The sequence below is a fragment of the Staurois parvus genome, unplaced genomic scaffold, assembly GCF_062004578.1.
Source record: "Staurois parvus isolate SC_StPar_1 unplaced genomic scaffold, SC_StPar_1.0 ptg000463l, whole genome shotgun sequence".
In the NCBI taxonomy this organism is placed as follows: Eukaryota; Metazoa; Chordata; class Amphibia; order Anura; family Ranidae; genus Staurois; species Staurois parvus.
The window spans coordinates 858,296-883,983 of NW_028318259.1; the positions used below are offsets into that span (position 1 = coordinate 858,296).

The 25,688-nt window shown below is 45.4% G+C and overlaps 1 protein-coding gene across 1 annotated transcript in view; it reads left to right on the plus strand.

The window, feature by feature from the left end:
- The window catches only part of LOC149452806 (phospholipid scramblase 3-like), a 50,989-nt gene that overhangs the window by 13,569 nt on the left and 11,732 nt on the right, over positions 1-25,688 (plus strand). The window contains exons 3-5 of the mRNA XM_089688946.1: positions 1,524-1,624; positions 6,444-6,471; positions 16,523-16,680. Of these exons, the coding sequence (XP_089545072.1) occupies positions 1,524-1,624; positions 6,444-6,471; positions 16,523-16,680 (287 nt within the window). The remainder of the gene's footprint in view (positions 1-1,523; positions 1,625-6,443; positions 6,472-16,522; positions 16,681-25,688) is intronic.

Consider the following 25,688-nt stretch of genomic DNA (forward strand, 5'->3'; position numbering starts at 1 on the left):
TTGGAGCACAGTTGGGGTAAAGTTGGAGCACAGTTGGAGTAAAGTTGGAGTACAGTTGGGGTAAAGTCGGAGCACAGTTGGGGTAAAGTCGGAGCACAGTTGGGGTAAAGTCAGAGCACAGTTGGGGTAAAGTTGGGGTAAAGTTGGAGCACAGTTGGAGCATAGTTGGGGTAAAGTCGGAGCATAGTTGGGGTAAAGTCGGAGCACAGTTGGGGTAAAGTCGGAGCACAGTTGGGGTAAAGTTGGAGCACAGTTGGGGTAAAGTTGGAGCACAGTTGGGGTAAAGTTGGAGCACCGTTGGAGCACCGTTGGAGCACAGTTAGAGCACAGTTAGAGCACAGTTAGAGCACAGTTGGAGCACAGTTGGAGCACCGTTGGAGCACAGTTGGAGCACCATTGAAGCACCATTGGAGCAATTTTGGAGCACAGTTGGGGTAAAGTTGGAGCACAATTGGAGCACCGTTGGAGCACCGTTGGGGTAAAGTTGAAGCACAGTTGTGGTAAAGTTGAAGCACAGTTGGGGTAAGGTTGGAGCACAGTTGGGGTAAAGTCGGAGCACAGTTGGGGTAAAGTCGGAGCACAGTTGGGGTAAAGTTGGAGCACAGTTGGGTTAAAGTTGCAGCACAGTTAAAGTAAAGTTGGAGCACAGTTGGAGCAACATTGGAGCACCATTGGAGCACTGTTGGAGCACCGCTGGAGCACTATTGGAATACTGCTGGAGCACCATTGGAGCACCGCTGGAGCACTGCTGGAGCACAGTTGGAGCACCATTGAAGCACCATTGGAGCAATGTTGGAGCACAGTTGGGGTAAAGTTGGAGTACAATTGGAGCACCGTTGGAGCACCGTTGGAGCACCGTTGGGGTAAAGTTGAAGCACAGTTGTGGTAAAGTTGAAGCACAGTTGGGGTAAAGTTGGAGCACAGTTGGAGCACCATTGGAGCACTGTTTGAGCACCACTAGAGCACTGTTGGAGCACTGTTGGAGCACCCTTGGAGCACCATTGTAGCAATGTTGGAGCAATGTTGGAGCACCATTGGAGCACCGTTGAGGTAAAGTTGAAGCACCGTTGGAGCACAGTTGGAGTAAAGTTGAAGCACCGTTGGAGCACAGTTGGGGTAAAGTTGGAGCACAGTTGGGGTAAAGTTGAAGCACTGTTGGAGCACTGTTGGGGTAAAGTTGAAGCACCTGCAGATGTGAGACTTGGAATCTGGAAAGGCAGATTAAACCTCAGCTGTGGAAATTCCCTCTTAGTCAACTGTCAGTGGAATAATTGTCCCCATTGGAAGATTCCCCTCTATTGTTGTGACAGATGTCAAACTTTGGATTTCTCTTAATTTTTACAATGATATTCAGAAGATATAGAGAAGTTGAATTTCCTCAGCAGGGACACAGCAAAAAATGACTTGCCAGGGGTTCTAACCTCTCATTACTAGGTTGTGTGTCATTTATTTTGCTCCACAGAAATCGCAAATACTTGTGCTGCACGGTGTTATTATGTTTTATTTTTTGTTTGTTGTTACAGCATATCCTGCGCCTATCCAGTTTCAGCCGCAATGGCAAAAAGGTTCCACCTTCTCCACACCAATCGCTATGCTGCCATCGGGAGTGGAGTGTCTTTTAGAGGTCAGTAATACAGCAGCCTATGTGAGGGTGGTGGGGGTCCTTTCTTATGGCTGTGGAAATTTCTGCCAATTCAGCCAAAAGGAAATTTGTGAGGTCAAGGACTGTTTTGAATGAGAAGACCCAACTCAAAATTGGCATTTCAAAGATGTTCAGTGGGGTTGAGGTCACAGCTCTGTGAAGACCACATGAGTTCCTCCTGTCAGGGCTCCCAGGTATGACCTGGGTGTGTGACTGAAGCAGGGAAACGCAGACCTCAGATATGTTATAAACAATATAATTTATTAACACTAACAGTACAAACATAAACGCAGTGCAATACTAAAACATAATACAGTGCAAACAAACCAAACCACCCACAGATAACAGTATATACAAGCAAGCGTCGTCAGGCAGGCCGGGTCAATATCAATTGGGCAGGTAGGTACAGGGGGAGCAAGCGGAGAATGGTCGGGGTCACAGGCCAGGTTCAGCAGGTAGCAAGCAGCATAGTACAGAGGGTCAGACAGAGGGATGGTCCGGGTCACAAGCCAGGGATCGGAACAGGTAGCAAGCAGCGTAGTACAGAGGGTCAGACAGAGGAATGGTCAGGGTCACAAGCCAGGATCAGAGCAGGAGAAGTCAGCAAAGGAACAGAAACAGGATGCAGGACAGATACAGGGCCCAGGACAAACACAACACCAAGGCAGAGTCTGCAAGTCTGGCCATCCCTTAAATACCCCAGCATCATCAGTTCCAGGTGTTAGCTGGCTGAAAGGTTGAGTCTCTGATTGCTGGGAGCACCCGCTGGCCAGCCCTGGTACTGCAGATCAAAAGGCAGGTGAGTCCCACCATTGCTGGCCAGTCCATTCCTAACACCTCCTCACCAAACCCATCAAACCATGTCTTTATGGCCTCTTTCAGGTGGATGTTCTGATGGGGTTCACCTGCCTGTTTTTCAGGCGGACCTGACCCGACTCACAATCAGCATTCCAAATTATACCAAAGGTCTTCAGTGGGGTTGAGGTCAGGGCTCTGTGAAGACCACATGAGTTTCTCCTCACCAAACCATGTCTTTATGGCCTCTTTCAGGTGGACATTCTGATCCGGTTCGCCTGCCTGTTTTTCAGGCGGACCCGACTCGACTCACAATCAGCATTCCAATTTATACCGAAGGTGTTCAGTGGGGTTGAGGTCAGGGCTCTGTGAAGACTTCATGAGTTCCTCCTCACCAAACCCATCAAACCATGTCTTTATGGCCTCTTTCAGGTGGATGTTCCGATCAGGTCCGCCTGCCCGTTTTTCAAGCAGACCCGACTCACAATCAGCATTCCAATTTATACCAAAGGCAGGGGAGGACTGACCATTCCTGCACTCGGGCACTGCCCGAGGGCCCGGGGTCAGTCGGGAGCCCCATGAGATGCCCCTGGTAACTTTCATAGGCTTTTTTGGGTGTGGTTTGAGTGTGGGTGAGGACACAGGGGCCCCATGATCCCCTATTGCCCGGGGGCCCCATGAGTTGCCAATCCACCCCTGACCAACGGTCTTCAGTGGGGTTGAGGTCAGGGCTCTGGGAAGACCACATGAGTTCCTCCTCACCAAACCCATCAAACCATGTCTTTATGGACTCATTCAGGTGGACGTTCCGATCAGGTCCGCCTCTCCGTTTTTCAGGCAGACCCAATCGGACTCTCCATTCTCCTCTATGGAGTGGCAGGTATACACCCACCGACATCCAATCCACAAAAAAGGGACAGATGGAGATTCAATTCCCCTTCCGTTGGTCGGATTGGGTCAGATGGAAATGGACAGGCGGTCTGTTTTCATCTGACCACCCATTGAGGAGAACGAGCAGTTCTGTTTCTGCTCTGCAGCAGAGCAGACACAGAGCTGTCATCTGCTTGCTCAACGGGGATCAGCAGAGAGATCCCCCACTGGGCAAGCGGATCCACTAAACAGGTCCGCCCCGTGTGAAAGGACCCTGCCCACCTAGAGAATTTAGGAGTCCCTGCCAATCTTGCCCCAATTCCTCCGATTCTCAATAATAAAAGAAATAGGCAGCAATGGTGGGAACCCCTTATAATGGGCACAGTGGGTGTACAGACCCGGGAACTCAGCACAGGGATGGTGGTAACATCTCATAATGGGCCCAGCGGGTGTAGAGACCCGGGAACTCAGCACAGGGATGGTGGGAACCCCTTATAATGGGCACAGTGGGTGTACAGACCCGGGAACTCAGCACAGGGATGGTGGTAACATCTCATAATGGGCCCAGCGGGTGTAGAGACCCGGGAACTCAGCACAGGGATGGTGGGAACATCTCATAATGGGCACAGCGGGTGTACAGACCCGGGAACTCAGCACAGGGATGGTGGGAACATCTCATAATGGGCACAGCGGGTGTACAGACCCGGGAACTCAGCACAGGGATGGTGGGAACCCCTCATAATGGGAACAGCGGGTGTACAGACCCGGGAACTCAGCACAGGGATGGCGGGAACCCCTCATAATGGGCACAGCGGGTGTACAGACCCGGGAACTCAACACAGGGATGGTGGGAACCCCTCATAATGAGCACAGCGGGTGTACAGACATTTTATTATAGAAATTATAGACAAATATAAGAAGCCTGTAGTTCTCCAGACCACCAGAAGTCACTCATAATGGGGGTATCAGCTTGGAGTAGACTACTGTACAAATACATGAATGAACAATACATGAATGCACAACACAGGAATGAACAACACAGGAATGAACAACACAGGAATGAACAATACAGGAATGAGCAATACATGAATGAACAATACAGGAATGCACAACACATGAATGCACAATACATGAATGAACAATACAGGAATGCACAATACATGAATGAACAATACATGAATGAATAATACAGGAATGCACAATACATGAATGAACAATACATGAATGCACAATACATGAATGAACAATACATGAATGAATAATACAGGAATGCACAATACATGAATGAACAATACATGAATGCACAATACATGAATGAACAATACATGAATGAATAATACAGGAATGCACAATACATGAATGCACAATACAGGAATGAACAATACATGAATGCACAATACATGAATGAACAACACATGAATGAATAATACAGGAATGCACAATACAGGAATGCACAATACAGGAATGCACAATACATGAATGAACAATACATGAATGCACAACACAGGAATGCACAACACATGAATGCACAACACATGAATGAACAACACAGGAATGAACAACACAGGAATGAACAATACATGAATGAACAATACAGGAATGCACAATACATGAATGAACAATATATGAATGAACAATACATGAATGCACAATACATGAATGCACAATACATGAATGAACAATACAGGAATGAACAATACATGAATGAACAATACAGGAATGCACAATACATGAATGAACAATACAGGAATGCACAATACAGGAATGCACAATACATGAATGAATAATACAGGAATGCACAATACAGGAATGAACAATACATGAATGAACAATACATGAATGAACAATACATGAATGAACAATACAGGAATGCACAATACAGGAATGAACAATACATGAATGAACAATACAGGAATGCACAATACATGAATGAACAATACATGAATGCACAATACATGAATGCACAATACAGGAATGCACAATACATGAATGAACAATACATGAATGAATAATACAGGAATGCACAATACAGGAATGCACAATACATGAATGAACAATATATGAATGCACAATACATGAATGAACAATACATGAATGAATAATACAGGAATGCACAATACATGAATGCACAATACAGGAATGCACAATACAGGAATGAACAATACATGAATGAATAATACAGGAATGCACAATACATGAATGAACAATACATGAATGAACAATACAGGAATGCACACTACAGGAATGCACAACACAGGAATGCACAATACAGGAGTGAACAATACATGAATGCACAACACATGAATGAACAATACAGGAATGAACAATACAGGAATGCACACTACAGGAATGCACAATACAGGAATGAACAATACATGAATGCACAATACATGAATGAACAATACAGGAATGAACAATACAGGAATGAACACTACAGGAATGAACAATACAGGAATGCACAATACAGGAATGCACAATACAGGAATGAACAATACATGAATGCACAATACATGAATGAACAATACAGGAATGCACAATACATGAATGAACAATACAGGAATGAACAATACAGGAATGAATAATACATGAATGAACAATACATGAATGAACAATACAGGAATGCACACTACAGGAATGCACAATACATGAATGAATAATACAGGAATGCACAATACAGGAATGAACAATACAGGAATGCACAATACAGGAATGAACACTACAGGAATGAACAATACAGGAATGCACAATACAGGAATGCACAATACAGGAATGAACAATACATGAATGCACAATACATGAATGAACAATACAGGAATGCACAATACATGAATGAACAATACAGGAATGAACAATACAGGAATGAATAATACATGAATGAACAATACATGAATGAACAATACAGGAATGCACACTACAGGAATGCACAATACATGAATGCACAATACAGGAATGCACAATACATGAATGCACAATACAGGAATGCACAATACATGAATGAACAATACATGAATGAACAATACAGGAATGAATAATACAGGAATGCACAGAACACAAACAGGGATAATAAATAAAAAAATAAAAATGTTAATTAAAATATAAAAAAAAAAAATAACTTTTTTTCACACATCTCTTTCAGGTGGAAGAAGTGATACTGAAGGATAAAGGTAAGAGAAGGCGGGGCTGTAGATAATTTTTTTTTCTGGGAGGGGGGGAGGGGTTCAGCTCCTGCGGCGAAATCTGTCCACCAGACACAGCAGATAACCGATCAGTGTACTGGCCGCTGCCGATACCATATGATCTATGAATCAAAATAGACAGGTGCAGCGCTGAGTAATGATAAACACTTATAATATACACACTTTCATGTTATATCAACAGGTGCAAACAGATGATGTCACCGAATGGTGATTCTCAGTGACTAAATAGTCCGATAGGATATAATAAAATTGTGTGGATCCTGAAGGATCACAATGCCAGGTGCGTGGATATCCTGATCCGGGAGTGACAGATGGTGTGCTTCAAATGAATGAAATACGCACTCACCAGAAGTGCGTTTACAATACACAATATGAAATCCTGCGTCTCCAGACAGTTAGTGGATCATCTGTTCCCACGTCAGGTCACACATCAGATAACCATCTGGTCACATCAGCACAGAGGTACCACGGTCCTTTGGTGCGTATCACCATCTTGGTCATCTCTTTTAGAATGGGCACTGCGAATGGAGGCACTCACACGGAAAGCCCAATAAAGAGACCACATAGTGTGATACTGTATAAAGTACCTTTTATTCCAGTAAGATGAGTATTACAAGGTAATAAAATAAATATACTGACCATATGTTTAGAGTGGCCACCAACAGTGGTCAGATGTCTGGTTGCTGTAGCCCCCCTGACGTGTTTCATGCGATGCACGTAGTCATAGGTGCCCTCCTATCAGCATGCTTCTTGTCAGCACAGGAACTGATTGGCTCCTTGTGCTGCTTCATATATTTTGAAATATATTGAATATGGTCAAAATTGTAACATTTCAAATATATGTCAATATATTTGGAAAGAATATTTTTAAAATATATTTTTGTGGGAAGGTAGTAGGGGGTCAGCAGGATAGCTAGGCCTGCCCCTGACCAGTGTCCCCCATCCTTGCCAACTGCATTAGAGGTAAGGCCCAATGTGCTGTCACCCATGTGGGCCTAAAAAGGCCATTGGAGGAAGAAGATGCCACTCCAGCCTTTCACATCTGGCAGATGCCAGCAAGAGGGCACCACACATGAAGCCCCCAACACAGCTGTATGTGTCCAACCCCTCTGCACATCACTAAAGCTCTTAACCACCTCCTGTCCGGCTGTTGTATATAAATGACCGGCCGGTGCCAGTGCAGGGGCAGGTGACCATTTATAAACGGCCTCCCCGCCCCCTGCTTGTGCGCGCTCCCTGGGAGCGCGCAGCACCATGATCCGGTGCCTGCTGTGTCCTCCGGACACAGTGAAACACCAATCATCGTATGGGACCTCTGTGCAAGATCCCGATCATGTGATCACTGATTGGCCAATCAGTGATCACATGCAGAGTAGTAAGCAAGATGCCACTTGTGACATCATTGCTTACTACGTGTGAAATCTGTGAATAATCACAGAGATCACATGGTACAGGGCTATTCACAACAGCCTTGTACCATGTGACAAGCTGTGACCAATCACAGCTCACACAGTAGTTCTCAATGGCTGCAAAAATGATTGCTTTTACAGCCTTTATGGGTCTAAAAGCAATCAGTGTAATAATAAATAATAATATAAAAAAATAAAATAAAAATGTAAAAAAAAAATTTTTTCAATTATAATTTTTAGTTATAAACTACCGTATTTTTCGCTCCATAAGACGCACCTAGGTTTTAGAGGCGAAAAACAAGAAAAAAATATTCTGAACCAATGGACTGCAGACACAGTACAGGGGATGACCAGAGACTGCGGACACAGTACAGGAGATGACCAGAGACTGCGGACACAGTACAGGAGATGACCAGAGACTGCGGACACAGTACAGGAGATGACCAGAGACTGCGGACACAGTACAGGAGATGACCAGAGACTGCGGACACAGTACAGGAGATGACCAGAGACTGCGGACACAGTACAGGAGATGACCAGAGACTGCGGACACAGTACAGGAGATGACCAGAGACTGCGGACACAGTACAGGGGATGACCAGAGACTGCGGACACAGTACAGGAGATGACCAGAGACTGCGGACACAGTACAGGAGATGACCAGAGACTGCGGACACAGTACAGGAGATGACCAGAGACTGCGGACACAGTACAGGAGATGACCAGAGACTGCGGACACAGTACAGGAGATGACCAGAGACTGCGGACACAGTACAGGAGATGACCAGAGACTGCGGACACAGTACAGGAGATGACCAGAGACTGCGGACAGTGCAGGAGATGACCAGAGACTGCGGACACAGTGCAGGAGATGACCAGAGACTGCGGACACAGTGCAGGAGATGACCAGAGACTGCGGACACAGTACAGGAGATGACCGGAGACTGCGGACACAGTGCAGGGGATGACCGGAGACTGCGGACACAGTGCAGGAGATGACCAGAGACTGCAGACAGTGCAGGGAATGACCAGAGACTGCAGACAGTGCAGGGAATGACCAGAGACTGCAGACAGTGCAGGGTATGACCAGAGACTGCAGACAGTGCAGGGAATGACCAGAGACTGCAGACAGTGCAGGGTATGACCAGAGACTGCAGACACAGTGCAGGGGATGACCAGAGACAGCAGACAGTGCAGGGGATGACCAGAGACTGCAGACAGTGCAGGGGATGACCAGAGACTGTAGACATTGCAGGGGATGACCAGAGACTGCAGACAGTGCAGGGAATGACCAGAGACTGCTGACCTTTGGGGAGGGAGGGGGAGCGGGTACCTGAATTTGACAGGTACCCGCTCCCACTTCCGCAGAGTTGTCCTTCCTTCTTCCTCCCGGGCCGGCTTCTGTGACAGCCGGGTGACCACTGCGCATGCGCGAGAAGCGCTGCGCTTTGTGAATGGCCCGGCGCCTTCTGGGACCTGTCATGTGTCCCAGAACACGCCGGACCATTCACAAAGCGCAGCGCTTCTCGCACATGCGCAGTGGTCACCCGGCTGTCACAGAAGCCAGCGCGGGAAGACTGTGCAGCGCTGGAGCGAGGAACAGGTAAGGTCCTGCAGGAGAGAACAGCTGAGCGGCCGGCCCGGTATTCTGACATGGTGGCGGCAGAAATACCGGGCCGCTTTATATTCGCTCCATAAGACGCACTGACATTTTCCCCCCTTTTTTGGGGGGAAAAAAGTGCGTCTTATGGAGCGAAAAATACGGTAATTTGTTTTTTTTTGTTTTTTTTTACTAAAAAGATAACGGAATAAATTTTGGCCAGGATTTATGATGAAATATTATTTATTTGCAAAATTTTATAAGAAAAACACTTTTTTTTCAAAATGTTTGGACTTTTTCATTTACATAGCAAAAAAAATAAATATCCCAGCGGTGAATAAATACCACTAAAATAAAGCTTTATCTGTCTCAAAGAAATGCTAAAAAATTCATATGGGTACAGTGTTGCATGACCGCGCAATTGTCATTCAAAGTGTGATAGCGCTGAAAGCTGAAAATTGGCCTGGACAGGAAGGGGGGGAAAGTGTCCGGACTGGAAGGGGGGGAAAGTGTCCGGACTGGAAGGGGGTGAAAGTGTCCGGACTGGAAGGGGGTGAAAGTGTCCGGACTGGAAGGGGGTGAAAGTGTCCGGACTGGAAGGGGGGGAAAGTGTCCGGACTGGAAGGGGGGGAAAGTGTCCGGACTGGAAGGGGGTGAAAGTGTCCGGACTGGAAGGGGGTGAAAGTGTCCGGACTGGAAGGGGGTGAAAGTGTCCGGACTGGAAGGGGGGGAAAGTGTCCGGACTGGAAGGGGGTGAAAGTATCCGGACTGGAAGGGGGTGAAAGTGTCCGGACTGGAAGGGGGGGAAAGTGTCCGGACTGGAAGGGGGTGAAAGTGTCCGGACTGGAAGGGGGGGAAGTGTCCGGACTGGAAGGGGGGGGGAAAGTGTCCGGACTGGAAGGGGGGGAAGTGTCCGGACTGGAAGGGGGTGAAAGTGTCCGGACTGGAAGGGGGTGAAAGTGTCCGGACAGGAAGGGGGTGAAAGTGTCCGGACTGGAAGGGGGTGAAAGTGTCCGGACAGGAAGGGGGGGAAAGTGTCCGGACTGGAAGGGGGGGAAAGTGTCCGGACTGGAAGGGGGTGAAAGTGTCCGGACTGGAAGGGGGGGGAAGCACCCCCACATTTTCATGTTGACGATGAAGGAGGGGTAAACTGGCAAAGGTGAAATATCAGCAGGTAAGCTGAAGCCCGGGTTCACATACATGCGGTTCGGTATATCCCATGTGATTTGCACCGGAGCTGCACCGCATTCCTGTACAGATCACATGCGATTTGTGTGCGGTGCGATCGGAGGTGTACATTTTGTATGGCTGTAATTGCACCGCACCTGCACCAAAAACGTGCAGGACCCTTTTTTTGGGTCCGTACTAGAATCAGATTGCATGGGAATTCACACCTACGTGATCCGATTCTGCACTGCGTTTTGTGGACCGCTTTCGGGGTGTTAGCATACATACACACCCGCAGCGGTTCGCATGAACGGGGTGCAATTCTGATGCGGTGCGGAATTCAAACAGAAAACGCTGCGAGTTCCGCACCACATCAGTGTGAACCCGGGCTGAATCTGATCACCATGGAATGTGTCCTGTAGGCAGTGAGGTCTTGTCAGGATAAGAATCAGAATTATCTAGGTCAGCCCCAGCATGTGGAAAATGTGAAGTAAAGGCGCTCCAAACACAGGAAGGAAGATGTCAGTGTTACATTTAAAAAAGTGTTTTTTTTGCTCAAATTCTTCAATTTACCAACACGCTTCTAGGACCTTGGGGGAGACCCTTGGTGCTGAGATGGTCTGATGGTCTTTCCTGGAGATGTTGGAGGAAACTTACCATAAGGGTAGAGTTAGACGTGTGTCTACCCACATGGAAGAAAAATATATTTGAAATATATTTTAAAAATATTCTTCCCAAATTTATTGAAATATATTTGAAATACTACAATTTTGGCCGTATGCAATATATTTCAAAATGTATTTTAATAAATATAAATATATATATATATATTTTTATTTTTATATATATATATATATATATATATACTGTTTGTTGTAATGCGTTTTTTTGTATATTACATTTTGTATGAAAAATATTTTGAAAAATATATTTTTTTTAAAATATATTCTTCAGATTTTCTTAATATATACAAAAGTCATTTTAACATATATTTTTACATATATTTGTAAATGTATTCCAAAAATGTAGATTACATGTATTTTTAAAGACATTCAGTATATTAGAAAACATATTTTTAAAAATATTTTTCAGATATTCTGTAATATATAAAAAATGCATTTCAACATACAGTATGTGGTTGTGTGTGTATATATCTATATATTTATTATTTTGTTTTGTTTTTTAAATATATTGAATACAGCCAAATTTGTAGTATTTCAAATATATGTCAATATATTTGGGAAGAATATTTTTAAAATATATTTAAAATATATCTGTCTTCCAAATCTACCTCTCTTTTGAAGCCCAATCTGTACATGGATCACATTTCAGAGGTGATTGACAAGCGGTGAGGTGATGTGATGCCTCCTCACCGTCTATTTTAACCTCATTTTTGCCAACAAACTGCAACCGCATGCATTGCATGTGTCTCACTTGGGAGTAATTGGGAAGAGGTAAAAACTTGGATCAACCTCGCATTTTGACAGCCCCCCCCACCTTGGATGGCAATAAGCAGTGGACAGGGGTGTTTACATATGTTGGTTGTGATGCTGCACTTCGTACCTGTGGCCAAATCTATCCGACATGTAGTGATGAGCTACTTAGCCTTCAAGTTGCTTGACACAGGTCACCCTGGAGAGAAACTGTATACACCCGTGCATACAATTACTAATTTTTTCCGCTAAGCCCTCATGCACACGGGGCGTTTTTACAGTGGCTGTTTTTGGTTTTGACATTTTTTTCTACAGCCAGTAAAACCAGCATGTTATCCTATGTGTCCATCCCCGGCATGTTATCCTATGTGTCCATCCCCAGCATGTTCTCCTATGTGTCCATCCCCGGCATGTTATCCTATGTGTCCATCCCCAGCATGTTCTCCTATGTGTCCATCCCCGGCATGTTATCCTATGTGTCCATCCCCAGCATGTTCTCCTACGTGTCCATCCCCGGCATGTTCTCCTACGTGTCCATCCCCGGCATGTTCTATGTGTCCATCCCTGGCATGTTCTCCTACGTGTCCATCCCCGGCGTGTTATCCTATGTGTCCATCCCCAGCATGTTCTCCTACGTGTCCATCCCCGGCATGTTCTCCTACGTGTCCATCCCCGGCATGTTATCCTATGTGTCCATCCCCAGCATGTTCTCCTACGTGTCCATCCCCGGCATGTTCTCCTACGTGTCCATCCCCGGCATGTTATCCTATGTGTCCATCCCCGGCATGTTATCCTATGTGTCCATCCCCGGCATGTTATCCTATGTGTCCATCCCCAGCATGTTCTCCCATGTGTCCATCCCCGGCATGTTATCCTATGTGTCCATCCCCAGCATGTTATCCGAGGTGTCCATCCCCGGCATGTTCTCCTACGTGTCCATCCCCGGCATGTTCTCCTATGTGTCCATCCCTGGCATGTTCTCCTACGTGTCCATCCCCGGCGTGTTATCCTATGTGTCCATCCCCAGCATGTTCTCCTACGTGTCCATCCCCGGCATGTTCTCCTACGTGTCCATCCCCGGCATGTTATCCTATGTGTCCATCCCTGGCATGTTCTCCTACGTGTCCATGCACACAAAGACTGGAATCAACTTTTTTTGGCAGGGACGTTTTTTGGATGGAAAAAAACCCAGAACTAGTGGGCTTCTAGAGGAGTTTTTTAGCTGTAAAAATGCTCTAACGCTGAAAAATGCAGTAAAACACCACAAACCGACGTTTTTTACCCCCCCCCCCATTTTTGGGGGTAAAAAAAACGCTAAAAAACGTGAGCGTGGAAAAACACAGGAAAACGCAACTAAAAGCTAATGCAAAAACGGTAAAAAAAGCTGAAAAACTCGGGTTTTTATCTTGACTTTACACAGCTAACATTACGAGCGTTGCCAAAATGTCCCGTGTGCGCGGAGCCTAAAGAAGCGGCCTTTGTTCTGAAAAACGCGTCAGCAGTTATTTATGTAAATGTTGCAGATATTTCATTTTTAAGGAATCGACACAGACTATTTTTTATAAACCTCTTGATCATATAATTATATAGTATCCAAGGAAGGTATGAAATGTGCCCATGTTTTGGGGGATTTTTAAAATGATAAATGTAATTTTTGAAATAATTGTTAAAATCATTTTTAAAACACAAAACCTAAAATAATGTATTAGTTGATGTGTAACAGGTACAGACAGGGATGGACTGACAACTCATGGGGCCCCTGGGCAATAGGGGATCATGGGGCCCCTGTGTCCTTGCCCAAACTCAAAAAAGCCTATGAAAAAGGTACCAAGGGCATCTCATGGGGCCCCCTACTGACCCCGGGCCCTCGGGCAGTGCCCGAGTTTCCAAATGGTCAGTCCGCCCCTCGGTACAGTATATACAGTACAAATGTATTCAGATTCCATCAAACTCTAGACATATAATAAAAATTCATGTAAATTAAAAAAAAAAAGAAAGAAAAGTTGATGGGCTTTTATTGATCTCTAAGCCCGGGTTCACATACGTGCGCTCCATATATCGCATGTGATTCGCACAGGAACCGCGCCACATTCCTGTGTAGATCACATGCGATTTGTGTGCGGTGTACATTATGTATGGCTCCAATCGCACCGCACCCGCACCAAAAAGGTGCACGACCCTTTTTTGGGTTCTCACTAGAATCAGATCGCATGGGTATTCACACCCATGCGATCCGATTCTGCACATCGCACCGCGTTTTGCAGACCGCTTTCGGGTGTTGTTAACATACACACCCGCAGCAGTTTGCATTGATGGGGTGCAATTCTGATGCGGTGCGGAATTCGCACTGAAAATGCTGTGAATTCCGCATCGCATCAGTGTGAGGCTTACATTGTGCATGACAGAAGAATGAGTTTCTTTTCGGACTCACTCGTTGCGTAAATAACTTTCGTCATATTCCTTATGGTAGAATGATTTGTTTTCGGAATTCATTTCGTATATTCGGATTTGTTTTGTATATTCATTGTTCCGAATCAATTCGTATTTACGAAAGTTTGGCTATATTCCTTATCACGTGTTGATTTCGGTAAATTACTAATGCACTCTGAGTCATCCCAACCCACGAAGAGAAATGGAATGAGCTGATTGGACAATATCGACTGGAGTCGCAATAATAAATCCAATACAGCAACAATACAGTTCAATACAAGAGGGATAGGAGGGCCCTGATCCTGGGAGCTTACAATCTAGGAGGGAGGGGCTGGTGGTACAAAAGGTAGTAACTGTGGGAGATGGACTGGTAGGAAGAGTAGAAGATTCCAATATTAGCTGAGGGCAGGATAGGCTTCCCTGAAGAGAGAGGTTTTCAGAGATCGCCTAAAAGTGAGCAGAGTAGGCAATAGTCTGATAAATTGGGGTAGAGAGTTTCAGAGGATGGGGGAAGCTCTGGAGAAGTCCTGGATATGAGCATGGGATGAGAAGACAAGGGAGCTAGAGAGTAGGAGGCCATGTGAGGAGCGGAGAGTACGGTTTGGGTGATATTTGGAGACAAGATCGGTGATGTAATTTGGGGCGGAGTTATAAATGGCTTTATATGTTATTGTTAATGTTTTGAATTTTATCCATTGGGCAATGGGAAGCCAGTGGAGGGATTGGCAGAGAGGGGTGGGGGACACTGAGTGGAGGCCAGTGGAGGGATTGGCAGAGAGGGGTGGAGGACACTGGGTGGAGGACACTGAGTGGAGGCCAGTGGAGGGATTGGCAGAGAGGGGTGGAGGACACTGAGTGGAGGCCAGTGGAGGGATTGGCAGAGAGGGGTGGAGGACACTGAGTGGAGACCAGTGGAGGGATTGGCAGAGAGGGGTGGAGGACACTGAGTGGAGGCCAGTGGAGGGATTGGCAGAGAGGGGTGGAGGACACTGAGTGGAGGCCAGTGGAGGGATTGGCAGAGAGGGGTGGAGGACACTGAGTGGAGGTCAGTGGAGGGATTGGCAGAGAGGGGTGGAGGACACTGAGTGGAGACCAGTGGAGGAAATGACAGAGAGGGATGGAGGACACTGAGTGGAGGCCAGTGGAGAGATTGGCAGAGAGGGATGGAGGACACTGAGTGAAGGCCAGTGGAGAGATTGGCAGAGAGGGATGGAAGACACTGAGTGGAGGTCAGTGGAGAGATTGGCAGAGAGGGGTGGAGGACACTGAGTGGAGGCCAGTGGAGAGATTGGCAGAGAGGGATGGAACACACTGAGTGGAGGCCAGTGGAGGGATTGGCAGAGAGTGGTGGAGGACACTGAGTGGAGGCCAGTGGAGGGATTGGCAGAGAGGGATGGAGGACACTGAGTGGAGGCCCGTGGAGGGATTGGCAGAGAGGGGTGGAGGACACTGAGTGGAGGCAAGTGGAGAGATTGGCAGAGAGGGATGGAGGACACTGAGTGGAGGTCAGTGGAGGGATTGGCAGAGAGGGATGGCAGATACAGAACGGTTAGTAAGGTGGATGAGTGTGGAAGCAGCATTCATGATAGACTGAAGAGGGGATAGCCTGCGATGAGGCCGGCCAATGAGGAGGGAGTTACAATAGTCAAGGCGAGATATAACAAGGGAGGGAATAAGTTGCTTAGTGGTTTCTGAGGTTAGGAACGGGCGTATCTTAGAGATGTTGCGGAGGTTGGAGATGTTGCGGAGGTTGGAGATGTTGCGGAGGTTGGAGATGTTGCGGAGGTTGGAGATGTTGCGGAGGTTGGAGATGTTGCGGAGGTTGGAGATGTTGCGGAGGTGAAGTCTACAAGATTTAGACAGTGAATGGATTTGGGACTGAAAGGACAGATATTTAGTACATAAGGCTCCCAGTATGATGTCTGTGTTCTTTGTCTAGGAGAACTCTTGAACAATCTTTGACCTGACCCATTATTCAGTTTTTCAGACCAAGAGCGGGCAGATTCTGTTCACTGTACGCCGGGAGTCGGAGTGCTGTGGACCTTCGCTCAACCTTCGCCTTCGTAATCCGTACAAGAGGGACGTGGTTTCCCTTTACCTGACCTCCGATGAAGGCTGCTGTGGAGGACAAACCTATGTAAGTATCGTGGTCCTGTATAAATCATCTGAATTCATTCGTTGTTAAACCTTCATTAAAGGACATGAAAACTTTGCATTCAGACATCATCAGGGAACTTGAATTCAATGGCTACTGGTTCTGATTTTTACTCTGAGTATATTATCTGATAGAATGAGTCCAGAGATGGGTAATAAAAATGGTGAAAGGTCTGGGGCACATGTGTCAAACACAAGGCCCGCGGGCCGAATCCGGCCATCCAGACCATTTCATGTGACCCTTGCACCTCTTCTGCCCATGTCTCTGCCCCTACCCTGTCTCAGCAGTCAGCAGCAGAGAGAATAGAATTCCTCTGCCAAATTCTGCACCTCTCAGTGCAGCTGCAGCACCCCCTCATCTCTGCCTCCCCTGGTCTCAGCTTGCAGCAGACTCTGGTAACTGATTCCACTCCTCCTCTGGTGCTCCTCCAGACCCTGCACTTTCTGCTTTAAAGCTCTGCCGCCAAAGGGGGTGCATGCAGGGACGTATTTACCACAAGGCAAACAAGGCGTTTGCCCAGGGCGGCATTTTTCAGCACAGCCCCCCTGGAAGAAGGGATGTAAGAAGGGACACATGCAGCTTGGGGACCAGATGGGATCTGAGAGAGGCTGCGGGCTGCTTGACTCTCGTTCCCGTGGATTTCCAGAGCTGTGAAGGTGAGTGTCCTTCTCTCTCTCGCTGGGACGGGAGTGGCTGGAGTATGGGGGTGATGGTAGTGAAAGGTTCTCTTGGGTGGGGGTCTGGGGTGTTGTTTGTCAATGTCAAGCTCCCTCCGGGGGGGGGTGAGGGGTGAATTTTGTGTTGCCTGGCGCAGCACAAAACCTAAATACACCACTGCGTGCATGCTTAAGTTAGGGAGGGTGTGGGATTCTTGTGGGGTGCTGTGGAAATCTAGTCTTACAGATACAACCGGCCCTTTGAAGGCAACAATAATGCTGATACGGCCTGCAATTAAATGGGGTTTGACCCCCCCTGGTCTGAGGGATAAAACATATCAAGAGAGACTTCAGGAACTTAACATGTCCAGTCTGGAGGAAAGAAGGGAAAGGGGAGACATGATGGAAACCTTTAACCTCTTGCCGCCCAGCCACTGTAGAAATACTTTGGCAGGTCGGCACGGCTGCGCAAAACCACGTTTTAAAACGTGCTTTTGCAAAACAGGTAGGGGGGCGCCCACGAGGCGCGCCACAACCCTACCTGTCCCACCGATCGTGGCCGCGGATGTCAGTCGCCGGGTCACGAATGGTTATTACCGGCCGTGTCCCGCCGATTAGCGGCAATCACTGACAGAGAGAAGGGCTGCAGTAGCTCTGCTTTCTGTCAGTTCCCTGTCAGCTCCTGACATGCTGATCTGGAGAGAAGAGTTTATCTCTCGGGATCAGCGTGTCCCCCGTGCAGTACACACCCCCGCCCCCTAGTAAAACACTCCCCTCACACAGTTAACCCTTTCAGTGAATAAAAAAGTTAACCCCTTCCTCCCCAGTGCCATTAGTACAGTGTCAGTGGGTTTTTTTTGCACTGATCACTGTATTGATGTCACTGGGGATGTCAGTGACCCCAAGTCAGTTCCCCCCCAGTGTCAGAATGTCCGCCGCAGTCCCGCCATAAGTCGCTGATGGCCGCCATTATTAGTATAAAAAAAATTTAAAATCTTTGTATCTTTCCCGCCATTTGTAAACGCTATAACTTTCACGTAAACCAATTAATTTACACGTATTGGTTTTTTTTTTAGCAAAGACATAGAGCAGAATACATTTTGGCAGAAATTTATGACGAAATTTGATTTTTACATTTTTTTTACTGGACATGTTTTATAGCAAAAAGTCCAAAATATTGTTTTTTTTTCCTCAAAATTGTCAGCTTTTTTTTTTTTATAGCGCAAAAAATAAAAAACGCACAGGCGATCAAATACCACCGAAAGAAAGCTCAATTTATGGGGAAAAAAGGATGTAAATTTCATTTATGTACCGTATTGCATGACCACGCAATTGTCCGTTAAACTAGCGCAGCGCTGTATAGCAGAAAAATGGTGTAAATTGCAGTATCTATACCATAGTTTGTAGACGCTATAACTTTCACACAAAGCAATCAATATACACTTATTGGGATTTTTTTTACCAAAAACATGGAGCAGAATACATTTTGGCCTAAATTTATAACCAACTTTGAGTTTTTACTATATATTTTTTATAGCTGAAAGTAAAAAATATTGTTTTTCTTCAAAACTTTTGGTCTTTTTTTGTTTATAGTGTGAATAATAAAAAGCACACAGGTGATCAAATACCACCGAAAGAAAGCTCTATTTGTGTGAAAAAAGGACATAAATTTAGTTTGGGTGCAGCATTGCATGACCGCGCAATTATCAGTTGAATTAGTGCAGCGCCAAGTAGCAAAAAGAGGCCTGGTCATTAAGGGGGGTAAATCCTCAGGAGGGCAAGTGGATAAATACATCAAGGGGGGTGCACAAGGTTCAGGAGGGGAGGATTTCCAACATGAAGCCAAAATCAAGACCCCGGGGACAGGACCTCCAATGAACTGGAGGAAAGTTAAAAACTAACCGCAGAAATGATTATTTTACTGAAGGAGTAGTTGATGCGTGGAATAGACTTCCAGCAGAGGTGGTGAGACAGTCAACAGTAAACAGCTTCAAACATGCGTGGGGCAAACATAGATCTATACTCAGTCAAAAAAGTTTAAAAAAAAGAACTCCCCCCCCCCCCAAAAAAAAAAAAAAGAACACACAAAACACACAAAAATCTGGGCATACTTGATGGACCACTCAGTCTTTCTCTGTCGTCACTTTTCTATGTTTCCATCTGCCTGCTAATTACATTTCTCTGGCTGCTGCTCTTCATATCATCTCAGGGTGAGCTTTCAGAAATGCAGGCAGTGTCCCCCCTGGTCCCGGCAGTGTCCCCCCTGCTCCCGGCAGTGTCCCCCCTGGTCCTGGCACTGTCCTCTGAAGCCCGTTGAAGCATCCCTTACATACCTGAGTAGTGGTCAGCGTACTTAGCATAGAGGGGGACAAGCACAGCCCCTGAAATCACAAATGAGCTGTTCTGTGTATGCAATCGTAAAAGGTTCAAAGATACTTACTTCACAAGGCTTTTATAGATTTTACATATGCTACAGGAGATGATCAGAGACTGCAGACCTACTACAGGAGATGGTCAGAGACTGCAGACATACTACAGGAGATGGTCAGAGACTGCAGACCTACTACAGGAGATGGTCAGAGACTGCAGACATACTACAGGAGATGGTCAGAGACTGGAGACATACTACAGGAGATGGTCAGAGACTGCAGACCTACTACAGGAGATGGTCAGAGACTGCAGACATATTACAGGAGATGGTCAGAGACTGCAGACATACTACAGGAGATGGTCAGAGACTGCGGACATACTACAGGAGACGGTCAGAGACTGCAGACATACTACAGGAGATGGTCAGAGACTGCAGACATAGTACAGGAGATGGTCAGAGACTGCAGACATACTACAGGAGATGGTCAGAGACTGCAGACATACTACAGGAGATGGTCAGAGACTGCAGACATACTACAGGAAACGGTCAGAGACTGCGGACATACTACAGGAGATGGTCAGAGACTGCAGACATACTATAGGAGATGGTCAAAGACTGTGGACATACTATAGGCAGTGCCGGGACAAGGTCAACTGGCGCCCAGGGCGAAGATAGTGAAACTTGATGGCTCGGCAATCACGCCACAATATCTTAGCAATTTCAAGAGCACTGCATCCAATTTTTTACTTTTCAGAGCCAGTTAAAGTTCCTTTTTTGGCCCATTTTACCTGAGTAATTCTGTCTGGCAGTACTCGGGTCACTGGTTCAAGTCCCAGCCACAGCACCTCCTGCTTGAAGTCTGCGTGTTCTCCCTGTGCCTGCGTGGGTTTCCTCTGGGTACTCCGGTTTCCTCCCACACTCCAAAGACATGCTGGGAGGTGAATTGGCTCCTGTCTACATTGGCCCTAGTATGTGTATGTATGAATGTAAGTTAGGGACCTTAGATTGTACACCCCTTGAGGGTTAGGGACCTTAGATTGTACGCCCCTTAAGGGTTAGGGACCTTAGATTGTACACCCCTTGAGGGTTAGGGACCTTAGATTGTACACCCCTTGAGGGTTAGGGACCTTAGATTGTACGCCCCTTGAGGGTTAGGGACCTTAGATTGTACACCCCTTGAGGGTTAGGGACCTTAGATTGTACACCCCTTGAGGGTTAGGGACCTTAGATTGTACACCCCTTAAGGGTTAGGGACCTTAGATTGTACGCCCCTTGAGGGTTAGGGACCTTAGATTGTACACCCCTTGAGGGTTAGAGACCTTAGATTGTACACCCCTTGAGGGTTAGGGACCTTAGATTGTACACCCCTTGAGGGTTAGGGACCTTAGATTGTACACCCCTTGAGGGTTAGGGACCTTAGATTGTACACCCCTTGAGGGTTAGGGACCTTAGATTGTACACCCCTTGAGGTTTAGGGACCTTAGATTGTACACCCCTTGAGGGTTAGGGACTGATCTGAATGTACAATATATATGTAAAGTGCTGCGTAAATTGACGGTGCTATATAAGTACCTGAAATAATAATACATGGCATTTGCAGAAGAAGAGGGCAGCAATGGTGACTTCTGTACTCTCCCAGTTCAGGGAGAAATCCTTTAGTATGAAAGTTATCTTATACAGCCGTACCTCAGTTTACAAATTTAATGCATTCTCCGGAATGTTTCGTATTGCGAAAAATTAGTAAACCGAAAGGTGGTTTCCCATAGGAATGCATTGAAAACCAATTAATCCGTTCTGGAGGTCAGAAAAATGTAAAAAAAAAGTCTTTTATCTGTTCAAAACTCTTTATAAAGTGCACTTTAAAGGCATAAATACTGTACCGGGACATGATTACAAATTAATTTGTAAATGCATTGAAAACCAATAATCCATTCCGGAGGTCATAAAATCATAAAAAAGTAAAAAAAAAAAAAAGTCGTATCTCTTCAAAACTCTTTATAAAGTGCACTTTAAAGGCATAAATACTGTACAGGAACATGATTAAAAATGTCCAGAATGGCTCCAAAATTCAATGCAAAAACCGCTCCAACACCTCCTCTCTTGACGCCGTGCGCTACCCACAGACTCCAGCATGCACAGGGTCAGCGCTCTAAAGCTCCCAGAAGCAATTCATCCTGGGGAAACTTGCTTCGTATTACGAAAAAAATTGTAAATGCATTGAAAACCAATTAATCCATTCCAGTGGTCAGAAAAAAGTTAAAAAAAAAATCTTTTAGTTTTTCAAAACTCTTTATAAAGTGCACTTTAAAGGCAAAAATACTGTACAGGGACATGATTAAAAAAAATTCATAAATACATTGAAAACCAATTAGTCTGTTCCGGAGGTCAGAAAAAGTAAAAAAAATTCTTATCTGTTCAAAACTCTTTATAAAGTGCACTTTAAAGGCATAAATACTGTACAGGGACATGATTAAAAAAAATTCTTAGATGCAATGAAACACAATTAATCCGTTCTGGAAGGCAGAAAAAAGTAAAAAAAAAAAAAGTCTTATCTGTTCAAAACTATATAAAGTGAACTTTAAAGGCATAGGGCCAGCGCTATAAACCTCCCAGGCACAATGCATCCTGGGGAAACTTGCTTGGTAATAGGAAAAAAATTTGTAAACCGAGGCATTATTTTCAATGGATTTTCATTCGTAAACCGAACATTACGTTAACCGAGGCATTCGCAAACCGAGGTACGCCTGTATTGATATGTATACTGTATACCCTATATGTATTATATGATATTGGTATGGTATATTCTTGTTATTTTTGTGCTGCGTTGGGATATTTTAGTATAGTTATGTTATATTGTTATATCATTGCTATATTGTGAAGTGTTCCCGGAGGCTACAGTGCAAGGGACTCCATCCTCGCCTGGGCAAAGCCTGCAGAAGTGGGAGAGAGTACCGATAAATATATTTGTCACGATCGCGGTGTCAGACCCCAGCCCTTCTCAGCAAACTCGTGACCGAAGGACCAGCCAGTCTAAAACCGCGCTCTCACGTGCGTAACAATGCCACGCCCAGCTGCACCCTGCACAAAGATTTTCCAGCTCATGGACTACAATCTATGTACCTGCAGCCTGGGAGAGATTGTTACTGGGTCAGGTTAATTACGCAATTAACCCTTCACACTGCCACCACCTCCTTTTTGTACAGAAAAAGAGGAAACTCCGCAATATCAGCAACAACACTATGATGTTTGAATAATTGTTTGTATACACAATGTCACTGCAGACAGATGTATGCAGACGTTTAAAACACACAGTAGCGCTCTTCAGAGACAGGGATTCTTAGTTTGAATTAAAGAGCTTTAGAAACAGTTCTTTAATAGGATTTATTACTAAAAAGGTCAAAAGGGTGCAATAACAATATTTACAGAAAAAAGATGTAGCCAATATATTTATATATATATATATATATATATATATATATATATATATATAAATACAGAGAACCATAACACAGCAAAGAGATAACAGAATGAAATTTAGAGAGATAAAGTACTTGCCAAAAGTCCTGGGTTAAGCAGCTTTCAAGTTTCAGAGCAAAAGGGCCTTTTCTCCCAAAGTTGGTTCTGATGTTAAAAGGGAGAATCTTCAATTTCAACACAACAACTTAACTTACCTTAGCTTAGCTCTCTGCACCAAGCATAACAGCTTTTCTAGGAACTCAGCAGGGTGTCTCCTTGAAGCAGAGAACCAATCGCCTCATTTGGGAAGGGTGTTGCAGGCGGAGACCCAAGCTAGAACCAAAGTCCCTCTCATATTATATCATGATTCATAACTTACCCTCGGTGCATGTAGCAGCCTTGCCACTAGGAGTTTAATATGCAGAAGCATCTGCTGAACGTCTAGATATGAAATATGACATACCTGCTGGGACTGTTAAGGAGATATCGTTTTCTGCTGTCCTATAGATTTCAGCTCGGGGGTGTAAGATATCAGGCAACTTGTATTAAAGTGACCGATCTGAATATATGCCTGGTTTTTATGTAAGTCTTCCCTATGCCCAGATATAAAATTATATGGAAAAGGGGATTTTTAAATGTGAGTCTGTTTTACGACTACCTGGAATGTCTTTGAAGCTCAATGAAGGAATGGTTTTATAGCTTTACGATATCCCAGATTGAGAAGCTAACAGACATCTGGGCACCAGCTAGGTTGGGATTTATAGCCATGGAGCTCTCCCACTGGGGCCTGTTGCCTTTTGAACTCCGCATACACACACAGACCATATTCCTGAGGGAAGGGGAAATTGGAGGAGGGAGACTGATTTGGGAGTAGAAATGATACAAGATGGAAGATCCTTAGCAAGATGGATGACCGCGTCCATCTCTGTATGTACAATTGCTACAATATTGTCATGCTATAGCTATATTTTTATATGTTACTGTTGTTTTATTGTATTATCTCATTGCTATATTTTTATGTTAAATTGGTAAGATACTGTGAAGGAAATGCATATTTGATCCCCTGTTGATTTTGAATGTTTGCCCACTCACAAAGAAATGATCGGTCTAAAAATCAAAAGTTCGGTGTATTGTAACACTGAGAGACAGAATAGCAACAACAAATTCAGCAGAAATGCATGTCTAACAAATGATGACTGATTTGCATGTTCATGAGGGAAATAAGTATTTGATCCCCTATCATTCAGCAGGATTTCTGGCTAACAGGTGTCTTTCATACAGGTAACAAGCTGAGATTAGAAGCAGTCTCTTAAAGGGAATCTCATTGTGTTACCTGTATAAAAGACACCTGTCCACAGGAGCAATCAAACCATCAGATTCCAAACTCTCCACCATGGCAAAGACCAAAGAGCTGTCCAAGGATGTCAGGGACAAGATTGTAGACCTACACAAGGCTGGACTGGGCTACCAAACTATCGCCAAGCAGCTTGGTGAGAAGGTGACCACAGTTGGTGCAATCATTCGCAAATGGAAGAAACACAAAACAACTGTCAGTCTTCCTAGGTCTGGTGCGCCATGCAAGATCTCACCTCTTGGAGTGTCAATGATCATGAGAACAGTGAGGAATCATCCCAGAACTACACGTGAGGATCTTGTCAATGATCTCCTGGCAGCTGGGACCACAGTCACCAAGAAAACAATTGGTAACACACTACGCCAACAAGGACTGAAATCCTGCAGTGCCCGCAAGGTCCCTCTGCTCAAGAAAGCACATGTCCAGGCCCGTCTGAAGTTTGCCACTGAACATCTGAATGATGCAGAGGAGGACTGGTGGGAAGTGTTGTGGTCAGAGGAGACCAATATCGAGCTCTTTGGTATCAACTCAACTCGCCGTGTTTGGAGGAGGAGGAATGCTGCCTATGACCCCAAGAACACCATCCCAACTGTCAAACATGGTGGTGGAAACATTCTGCTTTGGGGGTGTTTTTCTGCTAAGGGGACAGGACAACTGCACCGCATCAAAGGGACAATGGATGGGGCAATGTACCCTCAAATCTTAGGTGAGGGCACTAAAAATGGGTCAGGGATGGGTGTTCCAGCATGACAATGACCCAAAACACAAGGCCAAGGCAACAAAGGAGTGGCTCAAGAAGAAGCACAATAGGGTCCTTGAGTGGCCTAGCCAGTCTCTAGACCTTAATCCGATTGAAAATCTGTGGAGGGAGCTGAAAGTTTGAGTGTCAGGGATGTGGGTGTGACCAGAGATGTGTGTACTGACACAGGGAAACGCAGGCTCCAGATATGGTATAAATAAGACAATGTATTAAGACTAACAATACAAACATAAACGCAGTGCACCAAACCCCAAACTAACACAAATACATACAACAAGGTGAAACAAACCCAAACCTAAACTGGTATAGATACACAGGTACATACACATATAGAGCACAACGTAGTCAGGCAGGCCGGGTCGATAACTATCGGGCAGGTAGGTACAGGAGGAG